Source organism: Phocoena sinus, chromosome 8, assembly GCF_008692025.1.
Source record: "Phocoena sinus isolate mPhoSin1 chromosome 8, mPhoSin1.pri, whole genome shotgun sequence".
NCBI classification, from domain to species: domain Eukaryota; kingdom Metazoa; phylum Chordata; class Mammalia; order Artiodactyla; family Phocoenidae; genus Phocoena; species Phocoena sinus.
Genome location: NC_045770.1, coordinates 7,608,191 through 7,629,715, shown reverse-complemented (window position 1 = coordinate 7,629,715; position 21,525 = coordinate 7,608,191). Strand labels below are relative to the sequence as shown.

The following is a 21,525-nucleotide window of genomic DNA, read 5'->3' as shown; positions in this document are numbered from 1 at the left end:
AGCGTTGAGCAGCGTTAACACTTGACCCGTAGTTACCATGTGACCCAGCAATTCTGCTCCTAGTTACGTACCCAAGAGAAATGAAAACATACACCCACACAAAAACTTATACGTGAATGTCCATAGCAGCATGATTCATAACGAGAAAGGGGAAACGATCATCGACAAATGAATGGATACACGAAATTCGGCATACTTATATGATGGAGTATTATTCAGCAATTAAAAGAAGTGAAATACTGATACATGTTACGACAAGATGAATCTTGAAAACATGCTGAGTAGAAGAGGCACAGAAGATCATATATTGCATGATTCTATGTATCTCAAGTATCGAAAATAGGCAAATCTACAGAGGCAGAAATAGGAGAGTGGCTGGCTCTGGCTGAGCGGGAATGGGGAGTGACTGCCAAATGGATATCGGGTTTCTTTTCGTGAGGATGAAAATATTCGAAAATTAGACTGGGGTGATAGTTGTCCAACTCTAGGAATATACAAAAACCACTGAATTTTACACTTTAAACGGATGAATTTTATATGAAGCATGTGAATTTTACCTCAATAAAAATGGCAAATTTAACCTGCTTTTATCTAACATTACATTACTTGGGCGCTTGCCGTGTCAGGAACTCTTCTGGGAACTTAACATGAATTATTTCAATTAATCCTTAAAATATCTGTGTCATAGAGGTACTATTATTATACCCATTTTGAAGGTGCATGAAGTGAAGCTCTGATAAGTTAAATAAATTACCCACGGTCGTACCAAATAAATATCAGCGCCATTTGAACCCAGAGCCCATCTGGCTCCAGAGCCTGAGAGCTACCACAGACCTAGGGCTGCCTCTCTGTTCAGTAGCCACTTTACAAGGGTTTACAGATATAGGGCTTGGGGGCCAGACACAAAGATGAAAGCCCTGGTGCCTGCCCCCGGGAAGCTCACAGGCTGGGAGAAGGCAGACATGATTACAGGTAATGGTTAGGATGCGCTGTAGTAAGTGTGGAATGATGAAGATGGGCACACCTTGCGGTGCTCTGGGGACACGGGGTAACCGCCACCCTCCGCTCCTCCCTCTTGGATGCGTGGATGTGTAACAGCACTGACATAGGACTGGGACGGCCACCCCAAACCTCTTCCTCCCCCTTTTATTGTCAACCCACCTCATCTACTCCACCACTCAGACAGGCTCCCTGGGAGGCACCCTAGACGCTCCTCCTACCCCACCCACGTCAACCCCTAATCAGCTCTACCCATGCTCCTTCCCAGCTGTATCTTGAGCCTGTTTACTGCGCGCCCAGGGCCCCACTCTAGTGCAGCCACCGTCACTTGTCAGCTGGGCCATGGCGTGGGCCTCTTCACCAGTCTCCCCGCTCCCAGTCTGGCTCCCACAAGACAGTCTGCACACACCCGCTGAGGAGTCCACAGTGCGAGCAGCGGCAGGTCAAGAGCCCCACAGGTGTGAAGAGTGGCAATGAGGTGAGTTGGGGGGAGTGTTAAAGGGAGGTGATATGAAGCGTGGACTTGTGGTGTGTGTGGAGTACACACGTGTATGGACTGACGTGGGCTGGAAGGCATGGGGTACCTGTGTATTTAGGACATGTTTACTGTAACTGTGAACACATAGCATAGAAAATCCCCCCAAAAGAAGATTCACCCTACTGTGTGATCACCCCTGATGAAAACCCCAGGGATTTAATCTACGCTGTGGATCGTAGCACGTAAGAGTGCACCACGTGGTGTTCGAGAGAGGAAGTGAACAGAAATATCTCAAGACCGCTGGTCCAAGAGGAGCCTAAGGCCCCAGCTGATGGAGGCATCTATACAGACAGCCACCAAGGAGACAGGTGAAGGGGTCCCTATATAGGACATGGAGAGATGACTCGGAACTGGGGGTACAGAGGGGAAACAAAGTTGTATAGTAAGGAATTTGCCTGGCTTTTGTCCCTGGCTCCTGGAAGGAAGCCTCTAAATCCTTCGAATGATAGGAGTGTCTTCGTTAGTCACGGTGGGGCCCTGACAATTTGTGTAACCCGTGGGGCGTGTCAGGGTGGAGGCCATGTCAATAGACCAACCTTGTGATTAGAGGGTTCGGGCTCCGAGATGGAAAGGGGAGTTGGATTGAGTTCAATTACTAGTGGCCAGTGATGTAATCAATCAAGCCTACATGATGACACCCCAGTAAAAACTCCAGGCACTGAAGCTACATGACCTTTATGGTTGGCAATACACATCCGTGTGCCAGGAGGGTGATGCGTTCTGACTCCCCCGGGAGAGGCCATGGTAGCTTCATATTTCGAACCCTCCCAGACTTTGCTCCATGAGTCTCTTCTTTTGGCTGGTCCTGATTTGTATTCTTTTATTGCTGTAATAAGCCTGTAATAGTAAGTATAGCACTTTCCTGAGTTCTGGGAGTCATTCTAGAAGATTATTGAGCTTGAGGAGGTAGCAGGAACCCCTGAATTTTTAGCTATTTGGTGATGGGGTTGAGGACATGCTACCCCAAAATCTGGCACCTTGAATATTTTAAGTTGAAGAAGTTTGAGAAAACAGCAGAAGCAGGAAACTCATTTTGACCTCCTCCTCTCCTTGCCCTTCTTCCCTGAAACAGGTCATAAACCCTCATGTGAGAGGTGCCCTCCCCATACCTGGAGAAAAGGAGCATCCGTATCTCCAAAGACTGAGTCGCCAAGAAGAATCCTAACTAACAGGCCTTGTGAAGCTTCCCCCAGTTACTACAACTACTTCCTCCCCCTAACCCATCACATTCCTCCCTGATGGGCCACTCTTCATCAAAGCTAGCGTGAAAATACACAGGTATTTTTCTGGGTCTGTTTCTCTGGGTCTTCATTTCTTTATGAAAACTCTCATGCCTCGTAAAACTTGTTATCAAATAAATTTGTATGCTTTTCTCCTGTTAATCTGTCAGTTCAATTGTTAGACCCAGCCAGGGACCCTAAGAGGGCCGTGGAAAGCTCATTCCTCCCCTTGATTAGTCGGAAGTGCGGTGGCCTGGGAACCCGCGGGCTTGCAGCTGGTGTCTGGACAGGAGTCCCGTGCAGCACCGTGCCCTTAACCTGTGGAGTCTGGCCTCACTCTGGGCAGGTGGTGTGGGAAGTACACTGCACTGTCCGTCCCACTGGGGGAAGAGGTGTCTGCACCCACAGGGCATGCTCCGCACAAGCACAGACAGAAGGCCGTGTCTGTACATCCTACTGGGAGCTCTAGCTAAAAGTGGCCCAGAGCGCCAAGGGCAGCCGACTGAGAAAACATGGGGGTGTGTTTTGCGGTGTTCTGTCGTAGTTACACCAGCCCTCCACTGTCCAGAGCCCAGGGACCCAGGATGGTCCCAGCACACCCTGAGCTTGGTTTCTGTGGGGACGAGCAGGTTGCCTGTGACCCTACTTCTTACCGGCTCTGCCACTCCACCTTCCCCCTCTATCCCGTCGTGGTTGAAGGCTGGGGAGGGTGACACTGGTGCCCGGGGAAGTAGGACGTAAGTGCATATTCAGAGAAGGGGTTTAGAGGGAAGGAGAGCAGACTTGGTGACTAACTGGATTTGGGGGCAGATGTGAGAGAGGAGTTGAGGGTGATTCCCAGGACAGTGGTGATACCATTTAACTAAGGCAAGAGCAGGAGAGGACGACCAGGTCTGGAGAGAGAAGACGAGCGGTGTGAGCACGATCTGGGGGGCCGGTAGAGAATCTCAAGGGGTGATGCCCACGGGCAAATGGATATAGAGATCAGGAGCTCACAGGAGAGACCAAGGTCAGAGAGCGATTTAGAGGCAGCAGCATACAGGCGGAGGTTTCCAAAGCCGATCCAGCTCAGCTGCCAGGTCACCTGGGTGAGAAACTGGATGCACAGACAGAGCCCTGAGGCCGGAGCCCTTCAAGGAGCCTGGAAGGGAATCAAGTGAGGAGATGCGAGAGGAGTGTACGGAATCAAAGCGAGCAAGGAGGCAGAGCAGGAGAGATGGGTTCTAAATGTAAAGACAAGGTACGGTGTGATGATTGAGGAGAGTACCTTGCCGGCTCAGGCTGGCGGGTGCCCAGCCTGGAAAAAACCTAGCTGGCGAGCAGCAGGTGGGGAGTGCTGGGGTGAGTCTGCCCTACAGCCTCCTAAGCAAAGCAGCTGGCTCTTCCCAGAGGCTCACAGTGGGCATTTGTGGGGAAGCTAAAAATAAAAGCCCAGATGGGCAAGGGACACGGTTTTTCATTATAAGCCTTTTAATTCTTGATTTTTAAAAAGATCATGTGCATGTAGAACTTTAATAAAAAGAATGAAAAACTACTTTCTTATTAATTATATGATTTAATACCAAATCCAACCTTTTCACTGGCTCTAACCAATATTTCATTTTAGGCATGTTCCAGCCTCCCTTGGATGTAGCCCACCTTCCCAGGCCACGCCAACCTGGGATAAAAGTTCTCTTAGATTATCCTGGATAACTGCTATACCCAGCAAGACTTAGAAACCACAGACAGGTAAGGGGAGAGCACTGTCACTCCGCGCCCTGCCCTAGCCGCCCAGCAGTCGGGAATGCCGCGAGCAGACTGCTGCAGGCTGGTGCTGTCCCACCTCTTCCAGCCGACACCTGCAGCCCGGGCTGCCCTACATCTGGACTGCCTGGTCCCTTTGGGGGCGGTTCCCAGGTTCCTGGGGTTTCTCCACTCACTCACAAAACCAGGGGTCTTCTTCAATTGCCTCCCCAATTCAAAGTCAATTATCAGTATTTTCCAAGTGTCACGTTCTTGTACCTTTATCTCGAGGAGCGTGGTTTACTAGAAACAGAAACAACAGCCAACGGTTTTAGGCCTTACAGAAACAAATACAGTAAGTCCCCTACATACAAACCTTCAAGTTGCGAACTTACAAAGATGCGAACGTGCGTCTGCATGTCCAATCACGTAAGTGAGTTCACGTGTCTGGCGTACATTGTCACACGCCTGCATCCCCTGTAAGTGGCTGTGCGTCTGTGTACTTTACCGTATAGTACTGAAGAGAGGAGTGCAGTGTCTTTATTTCAAGCTCAAGATGTCTGGAAGCAAGAGTAAAAGCAGTGGTGATGTAGCTGGTACTGCAGCTTGCCCTCCGTCTCCTGTTGCTGACGATCCTTCAGCTCCACCGCCTCCCGCCTCCTCTCCCTCCTCCAGTCAGTAACTCTTCTTGCCTCTTCACTCGATGCCAGCCCCTGGATGCCGGCTGTTGGACTGTATACTACTGTACATTTCAAGGTACTGGACTGTAAGATTTAAAATGTTTATTTTTTATGTATTATTTGTGTGAAAAGTGTTTTAAACCTATTATAGTACAGTACTATATAACCAACTGTGTCAGTTGGGTACCTAGGCTAACTTTGTTGGACTTACGAACAAATTGGACTTACAAACGTGCTCTCAGAACGGAACTCGTTCGTATGTAGGGGACTTACTGGACAGTTATTTCATCTGTGCTTTTAAAGTTCAATCCATCATGCATGGTAAAAGGCATCATGGAAACAGGAAAGTGGGTTTTTAGAAAGCTGTATTATCAACACAGAAAGAACACCTAACGACTGTTCCTGGGGCTTCTCCCCAACTGTGCTGTCACTCCGAGTTTTCTCAGCTCAGCCAAAGTAACATGAGGTGTATTTGTTTGCAAGATGGTACTGTTGCAAGAAATAAGATGGGAGCTAGCTGGATGGCCGAGATAACTTCCTCCCGCGGGGTGCTCGGCTCAGCATCTCCCCCTGAGACCCAAGGATAGGCTTGCTTCCAAAACAAAGGAGATTCAAAACACCGGCAGCCCCCTCACAACCACATATTTACAGATTAATCAAAGCCATCCCCTAGTCTAGAAAGGACAGATGCTACATGGAGCTAAAATGTCAACTACTGATCCAGAACTTTCAAGATGATCCCTTTCCTCAAACTTCTACACCATTCTTTTTTTTTTTTTTTTTTTTTTTGCGGTACGCGGGCCTCTCACTGTTGTGGCCTCTCCCGTTGCGGAGCACAGGCTCCGGACGCGCAGGCTCAGCGGCCATGGCTCACGGGCCCAGCCGCTCCGCGGCATGTGGGATCTTCCCAGACTGGGGCACGGACCCGTAACCCCTGCATTGGCAGGCGGACTCTCAGCCACTGCGCCACCAGGGAAGCCCTACACCATTCTTTAGATTGCAAACAGGCAGCCTGCAGACCAAATCCAACCTACAAATATGTTCTGCTTGGCTATCCAAGTGTTTTTTTTTTAAATTCTGATTTAGTTAGCAATATACTGGGAGATTTCACATAAATATCTGGGTTTCCTGACTCTCTGAAAAAAGTTAGGACTTCCCTGGTGGTCCAGTGGTTAAGACTCTGCACTTCCAATGCAGTGGGCCCGGATTTGATCCCTGGTCAGGGAACTAGATCCCACATGCCACAACTAAGAGTTCGCATGCCACAGCTAAAGATCCTGCAGGCCATAACAAAGATCCCGCGTGCCGCAACTAAGACCTGGTATAGCCAAATAAATAAATAAATAATTTTAAAAGTTAGAAAATCTGTTCCCACAGAGCAACCCTCAGCTGGAGCTTACAACTGCCCTCTTTAGACATGTGGGTGCTCCCCACCATGGCCTTACACCCTGCTTGTTCCACTCGTTTTTGTTACCTGCCTGCCATTTACACCTGCTTTGCTTGCTCACTGAACACCCCTTCACAGGCTCCACAGTCACTAGCACAGTAAGGGGCCCGAGCTGAGGCTGAAGGGAATCCTTGTAGTCTATAATCGCTGGCTACAAAATCTGAGACTGAACAAATAAAGCAGGAAGGCTTTGCTGATAGATCCTGCAGCTCCACGAGGACAGCAGAAGCTGCTTCTGCATCTCTATGAGCTAGACCACCATTATGTTCTCTCCAACCACAGGAACTTTCCTGATAGACCAAGAGCTTTATTGTTGGGTAAAAACAGTTCCTGATCACAGATTCTGTGCTTTAGTTCTCCTGGTCCTGAGCTCTCTTCCACTCTGAAGCAGGGAGACTGCCTGCTGGCTTTCCCAGCATGTGGCCAGTGTCGAAAAACAGACACTAGTCCCCAGTAAGAGCCCTGAAGCAGCTGTTTCTTCAACTCATCACACCTGGCTCTTCTGGAGTCTGTCCCAAGTGAGAAGTTAGCAGAGTCCCTTAAACAGAGAGAATTCAGGGCAAACTGCCCAACTGTCTTCACTGTGCTCCTGAGTGTGTGGCTTGCTCGTCCCCATTTTGATCCCGACTCGGCATCTTTAAGCCCAGACGGCGCAGGGAATGGACAAAATATCGAGGAGGCTTGCAGACCAAGTTGAGTTCCTCCTTCCCGGCCTGCAGGGCAGGCAGAGTCAGCTGGCAAGCATGCAGGTGAAGGGGGATGTGACGGGCCTTGGACTGCCGCAGCCCCAGCTTCTTCAGGATGCAGGCGGACAGCTTCTGTGCAGAGGAAAGAGCTCGTGAGCGCAAGGCCAACAGCTCCAGTGTGCGGGGGCAGAAGACCTCCACTCAAGGGGCCCCCTCACTAACTCCCAGAAGACACAGTGATGGACAGCCTGCTTTGGGGCCATTTCTAGGAAGAGTTCAGAGCCCATGTATGAGAAAACCCATCACACCAGGGAAGCCCTCCTTGGCCAATTCTCTGGCTTTCCAAGAGAATGGGCTGTAACAGCAAAAAACAAAGTTCCCACCAAGGCTCTTTCGCTGTAGCATGAAAGCCTGCTTTGAGCCTTCAGAAAGTCTCCTAACTGCTTCTCAATTTCTCCAGAAGCTAGATAACTAGCATGGTACTGTGTCGGAAGACAATCAACACATCTTTGCTGTGACTCACTTCAGGGGCTTAACAAGGGGAAAGCATAAGTTCTCCCCCTTATTCTGCTGCATATTGGGTCAGACGTGTATTACCTGGGGGGCCAGCTTGTTCCAGTCTGAGTACTTGTGGTCACCAAGGATCGGGCAATCCAATGCAAAAGACAGGTGAACTCGAAGCTGATGTTTTATTCCTTTAAAAAAACGAGACGGAGGAAACTTAGGAGTAGCTATTGAAACAATACCACTGGTGGCATCTGCTTCTAACCATATTAAACCAAAGGACAGTAAAACGGGCAAAGCCCCAACTACAATAAGGTATAAAGAATAATATAACAAACAATAGGCTATTAGGAAATAAACATTATAAATGCTGTTAAGCCTCTAAGTACCCCTCACCACCACAGTTCTTTCCACCACAGATAACCACTGCTATCTACTTGGTGTCTATCATTGCCATGCTTTTTTTTTTTTTTTTTAATAATTGTGTTGTATAACACTAAATAGTATTGCTTTGTACATTTTTTTTTTACTGTGGCAAAATGTACCTAAAATTTACCATTTTAATCCTTTCTTTTAATATAAATTTATTTATTTATTTTTGGCTACATTGGGTCTTCGTTGCTTCGTTGGGTCTTCTTTCTCTAGTTGCGGCGAGCTGGGGCCACTCTTCGTTGCGGTGCACGGGCTTCTCATTGTGGAGGCTTCTCTCATTACAGAGCACGGGCTCTAGGCGTGTGGGCTTCAGTAGCTGTGGCTTGCAGGCTCAGGAGTTGTGGCTCGCGGGCTCTAGAGCGCAGGCTCAGTAGTTGTGGCGCATGGGCTTAGTTGCTCTGCGGCATGTGGGATCTTCCCGGACCAGGGCTCGAACCTGTGTCCCCTGCATTGGCAGGCGGATTCTTAACCACTGCGCCACCAGGGAAGTCCCATTTTAATCACTTTTAAGAGTGCAGTTCGGTGGCACTGAGTACATTCACATTGTTGTGCAATCACTACTACAGTCCCTCTCCAGAACTTTTCCATTGCCCCCAACTGAAACTCCGTACCCAGTTAACAATAACTCCCCGCCCCCTGCTCTCTCCAGCCCCTGGTAACCATTACTCTATTATCTGTCTCTATGAATCTGACTACTCTAGGTATCTCATATAAATGGAATCATACAGTACGTGTCCTTTTGTGTTTCATTTAGCATAATGTCTTAACGTTTATCCATGCTGCAGCATGTGTCAGAATTTCCTTCCTTTCTAAAGTTGAATTACATTCCAGTGCATGATGTACCACATTCTGTTTTTCCACTCATCTGTTGATGGTCACGTAGGTTGTTTTCACCTTTGGGCTATTGTGAATAGTGCTGCTATAAACACCAGTGTACAAATATCTCTTTGAATCCCTGTTTTCAATTCTTCTGCATATATACAGGAAGCAGAATTGCTGGATCATAGGGTAATCCTATGCTTCATTTTTTGAGGAATCAATTTGCAAATTTTTAAATAAACATAAGCAAACCATTTATTTACTTATTATTTTTTGAAGGGAAGAATTGATTTATTCTATCATTTTAACTGAATATTTCTCACCCACCCAGGAAACTGATTAAGAGTAGGAGTCTGCCTAAAGCAAACTATTTGTATCCTTCTGCTACCTACTGTTTTTTTTGGTGTTTTTTTTTTTGTGGTACGCGGGCCTCTCACTGCTGTGGCCTCTCCCGTTGCGGGGCACAGGCTCCGGACACGCAGGCTCAGCGGCCATGGCTCACGGGCCCAGCCGCTCCGCGGCACGTGGGATCTTCCCGGACCGGGGCACGAACCCACGTCCCCTGTATCGGCAGGCGGACTCTCAACCACTGTGCCACCAGGGAAGCCCCTACCTACTGTTTTTAACAATCATCCCTATGGAAGCTCCCAGCCTCAGGTCAGCACTGGAAGCACACTCTGGTGCAATCCCAGAGCCCCCATAATACCAGCTGCTCAGGGGAGGGGCGGAGCCTGGCACAAGGCCCTGGGTGAAGCTGAGGGGCAGTGGGGCTTCTCCACCCACTGCAGAACACTGGCACCCTCACCGGTAACAGGCTGGAGCTCCAAGAGGGCGGAGGAGAGGGTGCTGCTCAGCACCCGGTACTGAGTCACAGCCAGGTGTGCGTTCCTGCTGGTCCGTACCCTCACTATCTTCCCATTGTCCATGCAGTAGCTCGGGGACAGCGTCATCTGGAGCCAAAGAAATCAGGACACAATTTCGAAGAAAGAGCAGCAAACCCATCCCTCTGGAGGCGCTCACCCACCTTGTGGTGTCGTTCCTGGCCCTGCACCTCCTTCTCAATGATGGGAATGTCCACGACTCCCGCTGAGGGCACCGGGACGCGCATCGTGATGGCCCTGAGGGGACACACACAGACCCTTGCTTAAGCCACAAAGGTGAGTGAGGCTCTCCTTGCATCGGCTACTTAGAGGTGTTAACTCTGGACCTCCTGCACTACTGCGGTCAGTTCTTAAGATCAGAGGGTCCCAAATGATCTCTTGGTATAGTGCTTAGCCTGAGAGTTTGACGCTACCCTTATAAGCCTATCTTTTGTACAACTAAACTAATATGTGCTGATTGTAGAATATTTGGGGAAAAGACAGAAAAACAAGAAAAAGATTGTATTAATAACACGGTCACTCATCCAGCCTTTAAAAATGAGTATGTACAGCCTAAAGTAAAACTAGGGTAATACAGTTTCGTATCCTGTTTTTCTTTTTTAAATAATAAAAGATGGTAAGTTCGAACTGCGTATGGAATAAATGAATAAATGAATGAATTGAGTGAAAATTTCACAGGACCGCTCCTGCCTATTTGCCAGGTCAATAAAACAGAGGAACTGTGCTCAGAAAAGTCACAGGAATCCCAACCACAGCTCAGTAAGTCCCTCTTGTTGGAGGTTTCCCTCCATCACACCACAGACAGGCAGAAGACTCTTTAATCTGTCCTTACGTCCATGCCTCTTCCAGTCAGTCAGTCAGCTCTCCTGGGTACTTGGTGGCCTAACACAGAATCACTGGCCCAGGAGTCACAAGCCCAGATATAACATTGCACACCCTGGACACCCCACCGCAGACTGGTAGCAGTTCAGGCTGCTATCTGACACATTTTCTCATACTTACACTGAGTTGGAACTATGAGTTGACCCTTTCTAACGACCTAACACTACTGCTGTTGTCTGACATTTTACCAAAGGAATGAAATCATGTATACTCATATAATCAATTTTTAATAATTTTTATGTACAGCCATAATTAGGAACCACTATGCCACCAGACTCTAATATTCTAAGCACTAAACCTGTTTCCTATAATTTTTATATGCCCACACGTCTGACTACAGTGCCTTCTATTACTAGGAGTTCCTGCTCTAGGAACGGATGAATAGATGGAAGGGTGCCTACACCACCTCGACCGCTATCAATGGGCTTCATACCAGTACTTCTTTGTCACCTGACGGGTTCTAAACAACTCTTGGACTTGATGCGCCACGTCTTTTTCCCAAGCCAACACCATTACGCCTGTAGTTTCCTTGTCCAGCCGATGGCACAGATGCAAGGGCTCTGCCTTGTGGCCGTGAAGCATCTTCGCCAGGACAGGCAGTACATCACTGATGCAGAGCCGGACCCCAGGGCCACCTAAGAAGGAAAAAGCCAGAGGTTTGAGCGGCCAGGAAAAGATCTCACCAAAGACCTCTACCTGGGACAACAGTCCTTACTGGATTAACAGTAAATGCTTTCTAGAGCCTTATTACTGAATTGTGGTCCAGGGACTAGAAACATAGCAGTCTGCCCAGAGAGCTCGCTAGAAAGGAATCTCAGGCCTCCAACCCAGACTAATTAATCAAAATCTGCATTTTAACAGAAGGCCCAAGTGACTCATATGCATATTAAAGTTTAAAAAGCACCATCCTAGAGCAGGTGGCTTTCTCCTCAGACCTATATGTGTGTGTATATATATATATTTAATCTATTTATGTACTCACACTAAAATTAGCAACCAAAATGATGAGATCTGATATTTCACTATATAAACAAAGGCTTGAGAATTTGCCAAGTAAACCCTAGTGAGAAATGCAAGACCATGAGGCCTTCCTGAGGCATTACAGAAGAGCTGAGAGGCTGGGCTTTGGGGTGAGACATTCCTGGGTTCCATCCTATGGACCCTCACAACTAGCCATTGACCTTGGACAGATTACTTACTCTTTCCAACTTTCAGTTTTCTCATCTATAAAATGTAAATATCTTGATAATAGTTATCTCTTGGGGAACGGAAAGGCAAGCTACTGGCAGGATCAAGAGAGAAAAAAACCATACAAAGCACTCGGCAATGTCTGATTTAATTCGTTGTTTTCAGGTACAACCTTCTCCATACCTCCCCCCAAAACATTCGTTCTTCTAGCTAAAATATGCCTATTCCCCCAGCAAAACCCTTTCCACAAATGCATTTTTTTCTATCAGTCTTTCCTGACTCACCCTAGCTGTCTCTGACTACATTTAACATTTATTCAAAAACATTAGGGTTTCCATTAAGTTCTAGGCACCCTGGGGTTTTGTTAGGTATACACCAACACATGTTATGTCCTCTTTCCCAGTTCTGATGGAAAATAATCTGAAGACAGGAACCACACAGCCTTTGTCCTTCTCTATAGCAATCCTCGGTGGAGGTCTGCACACAGGAAATTCCATAAGTCACTGCTGGCTGCCAGATGTTTGGAAGGTGGGGACTGTCTTATTTATCTCTGCGTCCTTACTGGTTCCTCACAGAGGACAGTACCCCACAAAAGTTTAATCACTTTGAAAGCAAGGCTTCAGAGAGCCCCCCGAGTAATGTTAGAGTTGCCCCTACGTGTAGCACAAAGCAGCAGCGGCCCGCCTCCCTTCCCCACATGCTGCTTACCATGCACAGGGAGACCGTAGGGCTTATTGATGACCACAAGGTCCTTGTCCTGGTGGATAAGTCCTCGGCTCAGCGCCTTAGCAAGCACGTTGGGGTGGACGCGCTGCAGCTGCTCTGTGAACCGCAGTAGTTCTTGCACTCTCCTTTGAACAGGGTTTGTGGGCACCTGCGGGGAGAGAAGGAGCGACGGTAAATGCCTGGTGGGGAGGACTTTCAGTAAGTCTGGGTGAGAATTTGGGAAGGGAATGCCTGTATTTTTGCATTAGACTCGCCCCGTCCCCGAGTAATTTGAGCGCAGGGGTGGGTGTGTCTCGCCTGTACCCACGTAGTGCTTAGGGCCGGGGTCGGCAGGAGCCAGAGACCCAGCCCACAGGAAGATACCGCACCCTTCTGAGCTCTCCACTCCGCCTTCTCCCCGTTCTCCCACCACAAGTCCTCGACATTGATTACCTGACATGTGTCAGAGGACCCTCCCACCTCCCTCCCGGCCTGGGAAACCAGTGAGCGCACTGCCTCTTGGGAGTTGTGGTCCTTCTGGGCTCACCGGCTTCTTCGTCTTTTGTTCCTGTTTCTGGGCTCGAAGCCTCTCCGCTAATCGCTGGGCATCCAGGGGCCGAGAGGCAGCTGCAGCGGAACAAAGTGGCTTTGAGACGAAAGTGAAGAGATTCCCCAGACGCTGCCAGGAACCCCGGACCCACACGCCAGGCGCACTACAGCTAGGAACCGCCATCTTGCCGAGCTAAGCCCACGCACAGAAGACGGACTAGAGGGAGGAAGGAGTAGGTGGGCCCTGAGGGTCACGTGGGGCGGTCGGGGCGGGGTCCCGGGCGAGTCACGTGGGGGCGATGCGCGCTAAGTGCGGCTGCGTTGGCCGGTAGCTGCAACTGGAGCGGTTGTGTTCGGAGGAGACGCGGTGAGTGTGTGGAGAAGCCGGGTTGGGGCTGGGAAATGCCGGTGCCTCAACGCTTTAACGTTTCCGCGTCCCCAGCGCTTCCGTTCTCGGAGATCCCTATCTTGGGAAACCGTTTCTCCCTTTAAGAGACGACCCCACTCAAAACTGCCTCCCCGCCCCCGGGAGAAGCGTGCCCCATGAACACTCGCCCCAGAGCCGTCTGAGGCGCCCACCTCGTCCGTTTTGGCAGCCACGTCCCGGGTGCTCGGCCAATCCCTCGAGGGACGCCTCGCGTCCTTTTTTTTTTTCCTTACCGCTCGACCTTCGGAGACGCGGGATCTCTGAAGGCTCTCCACCCCTCATCTCCTGACTCCCAACCTCTTTGTTTCACGTTGTAACTAGTCCTTCTCTCCCAGGGGTGATGGGGAGCCCTTCCGTTATCCACGGGTCCATATTTTCTTCCTAGGGAGCACCTTGAGTTTCTTCTGCCTTCTTCAAGAATTCATTTCGTGGCGTCTCCTCCGTCCCTCCCCCCACTGCTTCCAAAGAAAAGACAAAGTGCAGAGCAGGAATCTTCCCTTCCCTTTGCCACTTCCTTCGTTTTCTCCATCCCTGGTTTGTAACTTGCTCCAGACCCTCTCCTTCTCTTACAAGGTGCATTGTTGGGACTCCCATGCCCAAACTGCCAGGGACTTCACTAAGTCAAGACCCTGGGACTTCACTAAGGGGTGGCAGGGAAGAGGAACATCTGGTTGGGATAGTAATGTTAAAAGAACCTGGGAACAGACCTGCCATTTATTAAGAAGAAAGCTGATGCCGAACCCTGACGACATCTCAGGAAATTAACGGATCTGTGCTGACGATAGAGGAAACGGTTTTTAAGACTGCTTAGGATGAAGGCTGCCTGAGGAGTTAGAGGAGGTAGTGGAGTTAAGTTTGCGTCCTACCCCTCTAAAAGGGATTGGCAGAAGGGAGCCCTGTAGAGCTTGAGATAAAGTTGAACAGGTAAGTGGAGCTAGCCTATAGAAGACTTTTAACTGGAAGAAGGGTTTGAACTAGATGTGGTAAGTAGGGAGGAGTCTTTGAAGATGCTAGAGCAGGAGAGAGACTCCTTGGAAGTGGAATTCTGGAAATGAATCTGGCATTTGAATGCAGGACAGATTGAAAAGGAGAGGGCTTTGATAACTGGGAAATCAGCTAGGAAGCTGCAATCTGAGTGCTCATTAGAAAGGCTGTGCTTCGTTCACTGGTTGTTTTTTTTGTTTTTGCGGTACGCGGGCCTCTCACTGCTGTGGCCTCTCCCGTTGCGGGGCACAGGCTCCGGACACGCAGGCTCAGCGGCCATGGCTCACGGGCCCAGCCGCTCCATGGCATGTGGGATCTTCCCGGACCGGGGCATGAACCCGTGTCCCCTGCATCGGCAGGCAGACTCTCAACCACTGCGCCACCAGGGAAGCCCCGTTCACTGGTGTTTTTCCCTACACTGTACTGTCCTTTGAGTGTGAATTGGTTTTGAATTGTACGGGTCAACATGTACTATTGACAGCTGCTGTTGAACTGTGAGTGCCTTAAGGACTCATTCATTTTTTTTATCCCCCGCATCTGGTACAGAGTAAATTCACAAATATCCCTTGGCTGGCTGAAGTGCATCAGAGGCATGGGTTAGGTGTATCTGAACATTTTGAATTATCTAATTTCTGTCCATTTTTGACCTAAAGATTGGAGGTAGGAGTACATGTATTTGTAAAGAGGGGGAAAGAAGACCTGTGTATGTTTCTGTAATAAGAGAGGTGATTGGGGTATAAATGTGAAGAATTCGAAGGGAGATTGAGAAACAGCTTCTCTCCTACTGTTTTTTCCCCCTGCAAATTCCCAGGAAAGACACAGATCTAGAGAAGTTGAGAATTACTACCTTTTACTGATAATGTCCCAGACCCAGGTTCTAATTTCACTAAGCAGTCGCACATCACGTGTCACATAAGTATGTGAAGACTCCTTTCCAGGGACTCTGAAATTTGGACATCAGGACTTAAATTCGTATCGTTACATTAATTACAAGCCTGTTTTAGGTGTAGGACTTTTATGGTTTGGGGGGGGCTGGGGAGCCTTTTTCTGCCTTAACCTGTCCTTAATGGCATTCAAGAAGTGACCCCTGTTCCTGCAGAATTGGCCTTCTGTGGCAGGAAACAAAATGAAGAACCAACTCAGATGTCATGGTCAGTGACACAGAGCTTGTGTTCTTGGGTTTCAGGTTAACCCAAGGCACACACTATAGTGCCTAGGCATAAAAACACTGGTCTCTTTTTTTCTGGAGAAGGAACTTTTAGGTTTTTCTTGTTGAAACTTCGTAAGAGAAATTTGAAGAATTCAGAGTTTTTGTTTGCTTGGTATGACAGTACAGCTTTAGCCAATGTGGGTACAGAAGTTTGGTTCCTTAATGTTTATCCTTTGAGTCTGGCCACTTGTTGATTTGAAATAGAGTTGCTCTCAGTACACAAGAATTTATGTAAAGATATATATTACCTCCTTTCTCTTCCTCATTCAGGTAATCCTGTTTTAGATAGCGCATTTTTCCACTTCTGCACTAATCTCATATTCTCTTTTTGGTTGGGGACTCTTCTTATCTGGACTATTTTCTCAGTATAAGGAGGGAAATTCTATCAGTGGTGTCTTCATTCTTACAGAGTACCAACGTGGCTTATCTACCTAGATCTTGATATATCATAATATGTGCCCCCCATAACCTATAAAGAAGAACTTGATAATTTGCTTTTAAGGATATTTTCTAACCTGTGCAAGAACAACAAAGCCTTCTTGTTATTTCATAAATACAAACAGGGACTAACAAAAGAACTTGTGTCTAAGTATCCCAAATTTAAGGTTAATTAGTGGCATGAGGTTAAACTCTGGTTCCTTGAACAGCGATTTGCTAGTTGCAGATTAACCAGCGATTCAGTTTCCCTGAGGAGCAGGAAGTACTTGGATATTGTTTTATGGTTTTAGAGAGATTCAAAGAAGCAATTAGCAGTTCTCTGGAGGTGCCCTGGAAAGAGCAGTTGTCGGCAACTGGGAGATCTGGGGACTGGTCCCAGTTCAGCTGCTTGTGAACTTGAGCGAGTAATTTGGGCTTCAGTTATTTGTCTTTTAAAAGAAGATCCTTACTAGCTCTAAGCTTCTATCAAGATTTTCCACTGACACTTAAGTGCTTCTCTTTCTTAACAAGTGGAGTTTATTTCAGACTTAACCTTGAGTACATTTAGCATTGGCACAGAGGACCAGGATTTTAATCCTGTCCCCACAATTTAACCTTATGCCACTGAGCTAACATTTATGTTTGGAGGTTACTTCATTGAGTGCTGCTGGAATACACCTTCAGATTTCCTAGGTGGGTTGTGGAAAGGAGTGCAGATAGAAAAAAAATTAGAAAACAATGGTATTGACCTATACCATGTGTGTTAGTTCTTTTTTCCATGCCAGCAGTTCAAAGAGATTCCATTGTACTGTTGCCCCTTGTTTCACTTTTTTTCAGCTTTTGAGCAATGTCAGGGCAGGTCTAGCTTTAACACTGCTTCCCAAACTTTTTTCATACTGTGACACACAAGGAAATTATTGTTGTGTCACTGAGGAAAACTGGCGGCGACCCACAGAAGACAGCTGGCCTGTGATCTGTGGCTGTCCCATCCCCACCTGGCCATACACTGGCGAGGAGATCCCTGTCCTGTGGCCCATGTGACCATTAGGAAGGTCAGCATTACACATTCAAAGTCTTTGTCCCAAACTCTGCCTAACTATCAAGAGGAACTGTATCACTAGTTAGTCTTTTTTTTTTTTTTTTTTAAACCAAGGCATGTTATATATTAATTATCCCTTGAAATGTAACACATTTTTACCTGACCATATCTGGTTTGGGGGGTTAATTTCTTTTTTAAATTATTATTATTTAAGTTTCAGTTGTACAGCATTATAATTCAACATTTATACACACTACAAAGTGATCACTGCCACAAGTCTAGTTACCATAATTATTTTTCTTAAGTCTGTGTCTAATCTGTTTTGCCCTTATGTGCCTTTATGCTCTTGGCTAGTTTAATATTTAAAGACCATACTTGTCCTTAAAAAGTGGCTTTTTTAAAAGTGTGTGAATGGTAGTTAACTGATAAAGGGGTGGGAAATGCTTTCGTCATGATGCTTTGACCTCATTAGATTATGGGCAGACTTGCTCTGCCTATTTTTAGAAGATAGGGAATTTCTTTTTGGGGGGGGAATTTCTTTAAGTAGCTTATTTTATGTTTTCCATTATAAAAGTAATATAGAAAATGTGAAAATACAAAAAGTAGAGTGGGGGAAAATCATTCATATTTCTGTTTCCCAAATACTGTTAAAATAACATGGTTTTTCTCATCTTTTTCTTTTTTGTGTGTGTGTGCATTCTTTCTGAATTGTGGAAATTTTCAAACGTTTACATGATAGAGAAAACTCTAATAAACCCCATGTACCCATGAGCCAGCTTCTAATACATCCAGCCAACACAGGGGCCAGTCTTGTTCTACACCCCAAACTCCCAAATGGTTTTGAATCAAATCCCAGAAATAATCATTTCATCTGTAGACACTTCAGTATGTATCTGTCAAAGATAAGAACTAGTTTTCAACGTAACCTCAATACCATCATCACACCTTAAAAAATATATTCCTTGGTATCACCAAGCAACCAGTCAGTGTACAGATTTTCCTGTTGGTCTCACTTTCTAACACTTCATTTGTTTGAATCATCAGGTTGAAAGAAGGGTCCACACATCATGTGTACACTTTTAATTAGACTAAAACCATATGGGCATTCAGAAGAGATAATGTGGACTGTAAACCTTGGAGATGCTAAGAGCTTGCACTTCGGAGTCATGTAGGCTGGGTTTCAGATCCAGCTCTGCCACTAGCTAGCTGTGTGACCTTGTGCAAGTTACTTAATCTCTCTCACTTTTGTTTTTTTTATCCTGTAAAATGGGAAGAATATCTACCCTAAGACCACCATGAGGATCGAGTGAGTTAATGCAGGTTAAAGCCCTGTAGAGCCCCATACGTAGTTAATGCCCAATAAATACTAGCCCTGTCCAGCACCTAGTATAGCATCAGTGCATAGATTTGTGGAATAAAAATAGAGTAAGAGTCAAGAGCTATGGAATTTGGTTTCATTCTGCCATTTAGGGGAATCACTTCAAAGTTTTGTACCCTAAATTTCTTGTCCAAAAAGAGGGGTGGAGTAAACAACCTGATGATCGCTGAAATTCCAGTGCTTGCAGGAAATGAGGCAGGCTTAGTATTTTAGAAACAGCATGAGCTTCAAAAACAGACGGGGATTTGCATCATGCTTTGTTATTTACAAGCATTTAATCTTCTCAGCTTCAGTTTCTTCATATGTGCGATGGAACCAATAATACCTACCTGATAAGATTGTTGTGACGGGAGCAGCAAGATAAGTATATCTGGTTCCTACTGTGTAGTAGGTACTCACATTATTAGTCAGCATTTTATGATTATAAAACAAGAATGTTACATTGGAGGATTTTCAACATCTTAAAGAGCTATGTATTTTGTAGCATGTATATAAATGAAGATGACCAAGTATCTTATGGGAAAAGGAATATACACTGGAAGGGTGAACCTAGAAACTGTTTCCAGAGCATGGACAATGGAAAATTGAGGCATTATTCACCGATGTTGATAAAAGAGGATATGAGGATCCCTAGAGAAATTCAAGAAGGTCTTTGCAACAGATAGTTGGTTAAGTTGAATAAACCTATTTTCTGTAGCATTTGAAAATTTCATCAGTAAGTTAAAGGTGCGGCTTTTTTAAATTGAAATATAGTTTGCATACAGTGGTATGTTAGTTTCAGGTGTGCTAACATGGTGATTTGATATTTGCATACTTTATGAAATGATCACTGCATTAAGTCTAGTTACCCATCTGTCCCCATACAAAGTTATTAGAATATTATTGACCATATTCCTTATGCTGTGGCTTATTTATTTTATAACTGGATGTTTGTACCTCTTCGTACCCTTCACCTATTTCTCCCCCACCTCCACCCCCCTTCCCCTCTGGCAACCAACCACCTGTTGTTCTCTGTATCTGTGAGTCTGTTTTCGTTTTGCTAGACTGCACATGTAAGTGAGATCATACGGTATTTGTCTTTCTCTGATTTATTTACTTAGCATAATATTCTCTAGATCCATCCATGTTATCATAAGTGGCATGATTTCTTTTTTGTTATGGCTGAGTAATATTCCTGTGTGTGTGTGTGTGTGTGTGTGTGTGTGTGTGTGTGTGTGTCTATCTTCTTTATCCATTCATCGATCGGTGGACACTTAGTTTGCTTCCATATTTTGGCTATTGTAAATAGTGCTGCAGCGAACACTGGTGTGCATGTGTCTTTTCGAATTTGTGTTTTTTCTTTGGGTAAATACCCAGAAGTGAAATCACTGGATCATATGGCAATTCTGTTTTTAATTTTTTGAGGAACCTCTGTACAATATTCTGTAATAGATGCACCAGTCTCCAATCCTACCAACAGTGCACGAGAGTTCCCTTTTCTCTCATTCTCACCATAAAGACACTTGCTACTTCTTGTCTTTTTGATGATAGCCGTTCTGACAGGTATGAGATTGTATATCATTGTGGTTTTGATTTACATTTCCCTGATGATTAGTGATGTTGAGCATCTTTTCATGTGCCTGTTGGCCATTTGTATATCTTCTTGGAAGAATGTCTATTCAGGTCCTTTGCCCATTTTTTAATCAGGTTGTTTGGGTTTTTTTGATGTTGTGTTGTATGAATTCTTTGTATATTTTGGGTATTAACCCCTTACCTGATGTTGTTTGCAAATGTCTTCTCCTGTTCATAGGCTGCCTTTTGTTTTGTTGATAGTTTCCTTCACTGTGCAAAGGCTGTTTTTAGTTTGATGTACTGTAGTTCCATTTGTTTATTTTGCTTTTGTTTCCCTTGCCTGAGGAGACAGATCCAAAAAACATTGCTAAGACCAAGGTCAGAGAGTGCACTGCCTATGTTTTCTTCTAGGAGCTTTTGGTTTCAGGTCTTACATTTAACTCTTTAATCCATTTTGAGTTTATTTTTGTATATGGTGTAAGAAAGTGTCCCACTTTCAGTCTTTTGCAGGTAGCGGTCCAGTTTTCCCCACACATTTATTGACAAGACTGTCTTTTCCCCATTGTGTATTCTTACCTTCTTTGTCGTAGATTAATTGACCATATAAAAAGATGTGGATTGTGTGTGTGTGTGTGTGTGTGTGTGTGTGTGTGTGTGTATTAATTGTTAGTGATTGGAATATGCTGTGTTTGTTCTAATGATATTGTTGGTTTAATGAAAATGACTTACACTAGCTGTTATAAAGAGAGCTGCACTGTTAACTGACTCAGAAAACCAAATCCACTCTAAATTTACTGACCCCAAAGTACTAGTCAGCATTTCCCCAACTTGCTTGATGATAAGAATCACCTGAGGTACTTTTAAAGCTACAGATCACTCCTCTAGAAATTTTGATTCCGTGAATGCTGAGTTAGGGCCCAGGAATCAGTCTCCCTCCCTCCCTCCCGCCCGGCAGACACTCCTGTTATTTATACCTCTGCCCAATGTCGTCCACCGTTGGTTGAGCCAGGTGATCCTGCGTTGCTGTGCCACGTGTGTAGGTTCACCTTTGCCTGGTTATTTCACTTACCTATGTTAATTTTTTTCCAAATGCTCTAACGTATTAATCACATTCATATCAGTAACATTATCTCTGGGCTCAAATGTGTTACTTCCATTTTTTATTGGAGCCCTGCATCACCTTCCTCCTCCCTTTGCTGCTTCCTGTCAGTATCATGCAGGAACTGACCTTTACTCTCCTCCTGGGCTGGCCCCCATGCCATCCCAT

At 46.1% G+C, this 21,525-nt stretch overlaps 2 protein-coding genes and 1 long non-coding RNA gene across 14 annotated transcripts in view; 2 read left to right on the top strand and 1 right to left on the bottom strand.

Annotated features, from left to right (window-relative positions):
- Positions 1–1,304: 1,304 nt before the first annotated feature.
- Positions 1,305–11,298, top strand: LOC116757525. Its single transcript, XR_004350988.1, has 5 exons — positions 1,305–1,477; positions 2,610–2,815; positions 4,364–5,235; positions 9,978–10,204; positions 11,167–11,298. It is a non-coding gene; the product is annotated as an uncharacterized LOC116757525 (long non-coding RNA).
- On the bottom strand, positions 6,024–13,492 carry RPUSD4 (RNA pseudouridine synthase D4). 3 transcript variants are annotated; one of them, XM_032639275.1, is made up of 7 exons: positions 13,251–13,467; positions 12,707–12,872; positions 11,244–11,445; positions 10,072–10,165; positions 9,853–9,997; positions 7,890–7,987; positions 6,024–7,421 (listed from the first exon to the last, which is right to left on the bottom strand). In XM_032639275.1, exons 1-7 carry the CDS (start codon positions 13,434–13,436, stop codon positions 7,185–7,187), a joined length of 1,128 nt encoding a protein of 375 aa, XP_032495166.1. In that variant the 5' UTR covers positions 13,437–13,467; the 3' UTR covers positions 6,024–7,184. The 3 variants fall into 3 exon arrangements, with proteins under 3 accessions (XP_032495166.1, XP_032495165.1, XP_032495167.1); XM_032639274.1 differs by having other exon boundaries at positions 6,762–7,424; positions 13,251–13,492; XM_032639276.1 differs by lacking the exon at positions 13,251–13,467 and adding an exon at positions 13,093–13,152 and having other exon boundaries at positions 6,902–7,424.
- Positions 13,235–21,525, top strand: part of FAM118B (family with sequence similarity 118 member B) — a 46,332-nt gene continuing 38,041 nt past the window's right edge. For 5 of the 10 annotated variants that reach the window (XR_004350987.1, XM_032639285.1, XM_032639286.1 and 2 more), the window contains exon 1: positions 13,532–13,619. The gene's annotated coding sequence lies outside the window, so the exon portion shown is untranslated. Of the gene's footprint in view, positions 13,490–13,531; positions 13,620–14,064; positions 14,214–14,332; positions 14,604–21,525 lie in introns of those variants that run through there. The other 5 variants (XM_032639278.1, XM_032639283.1, XM_032639280.1 and 2 more) reach the window with 5 other exon arrangements.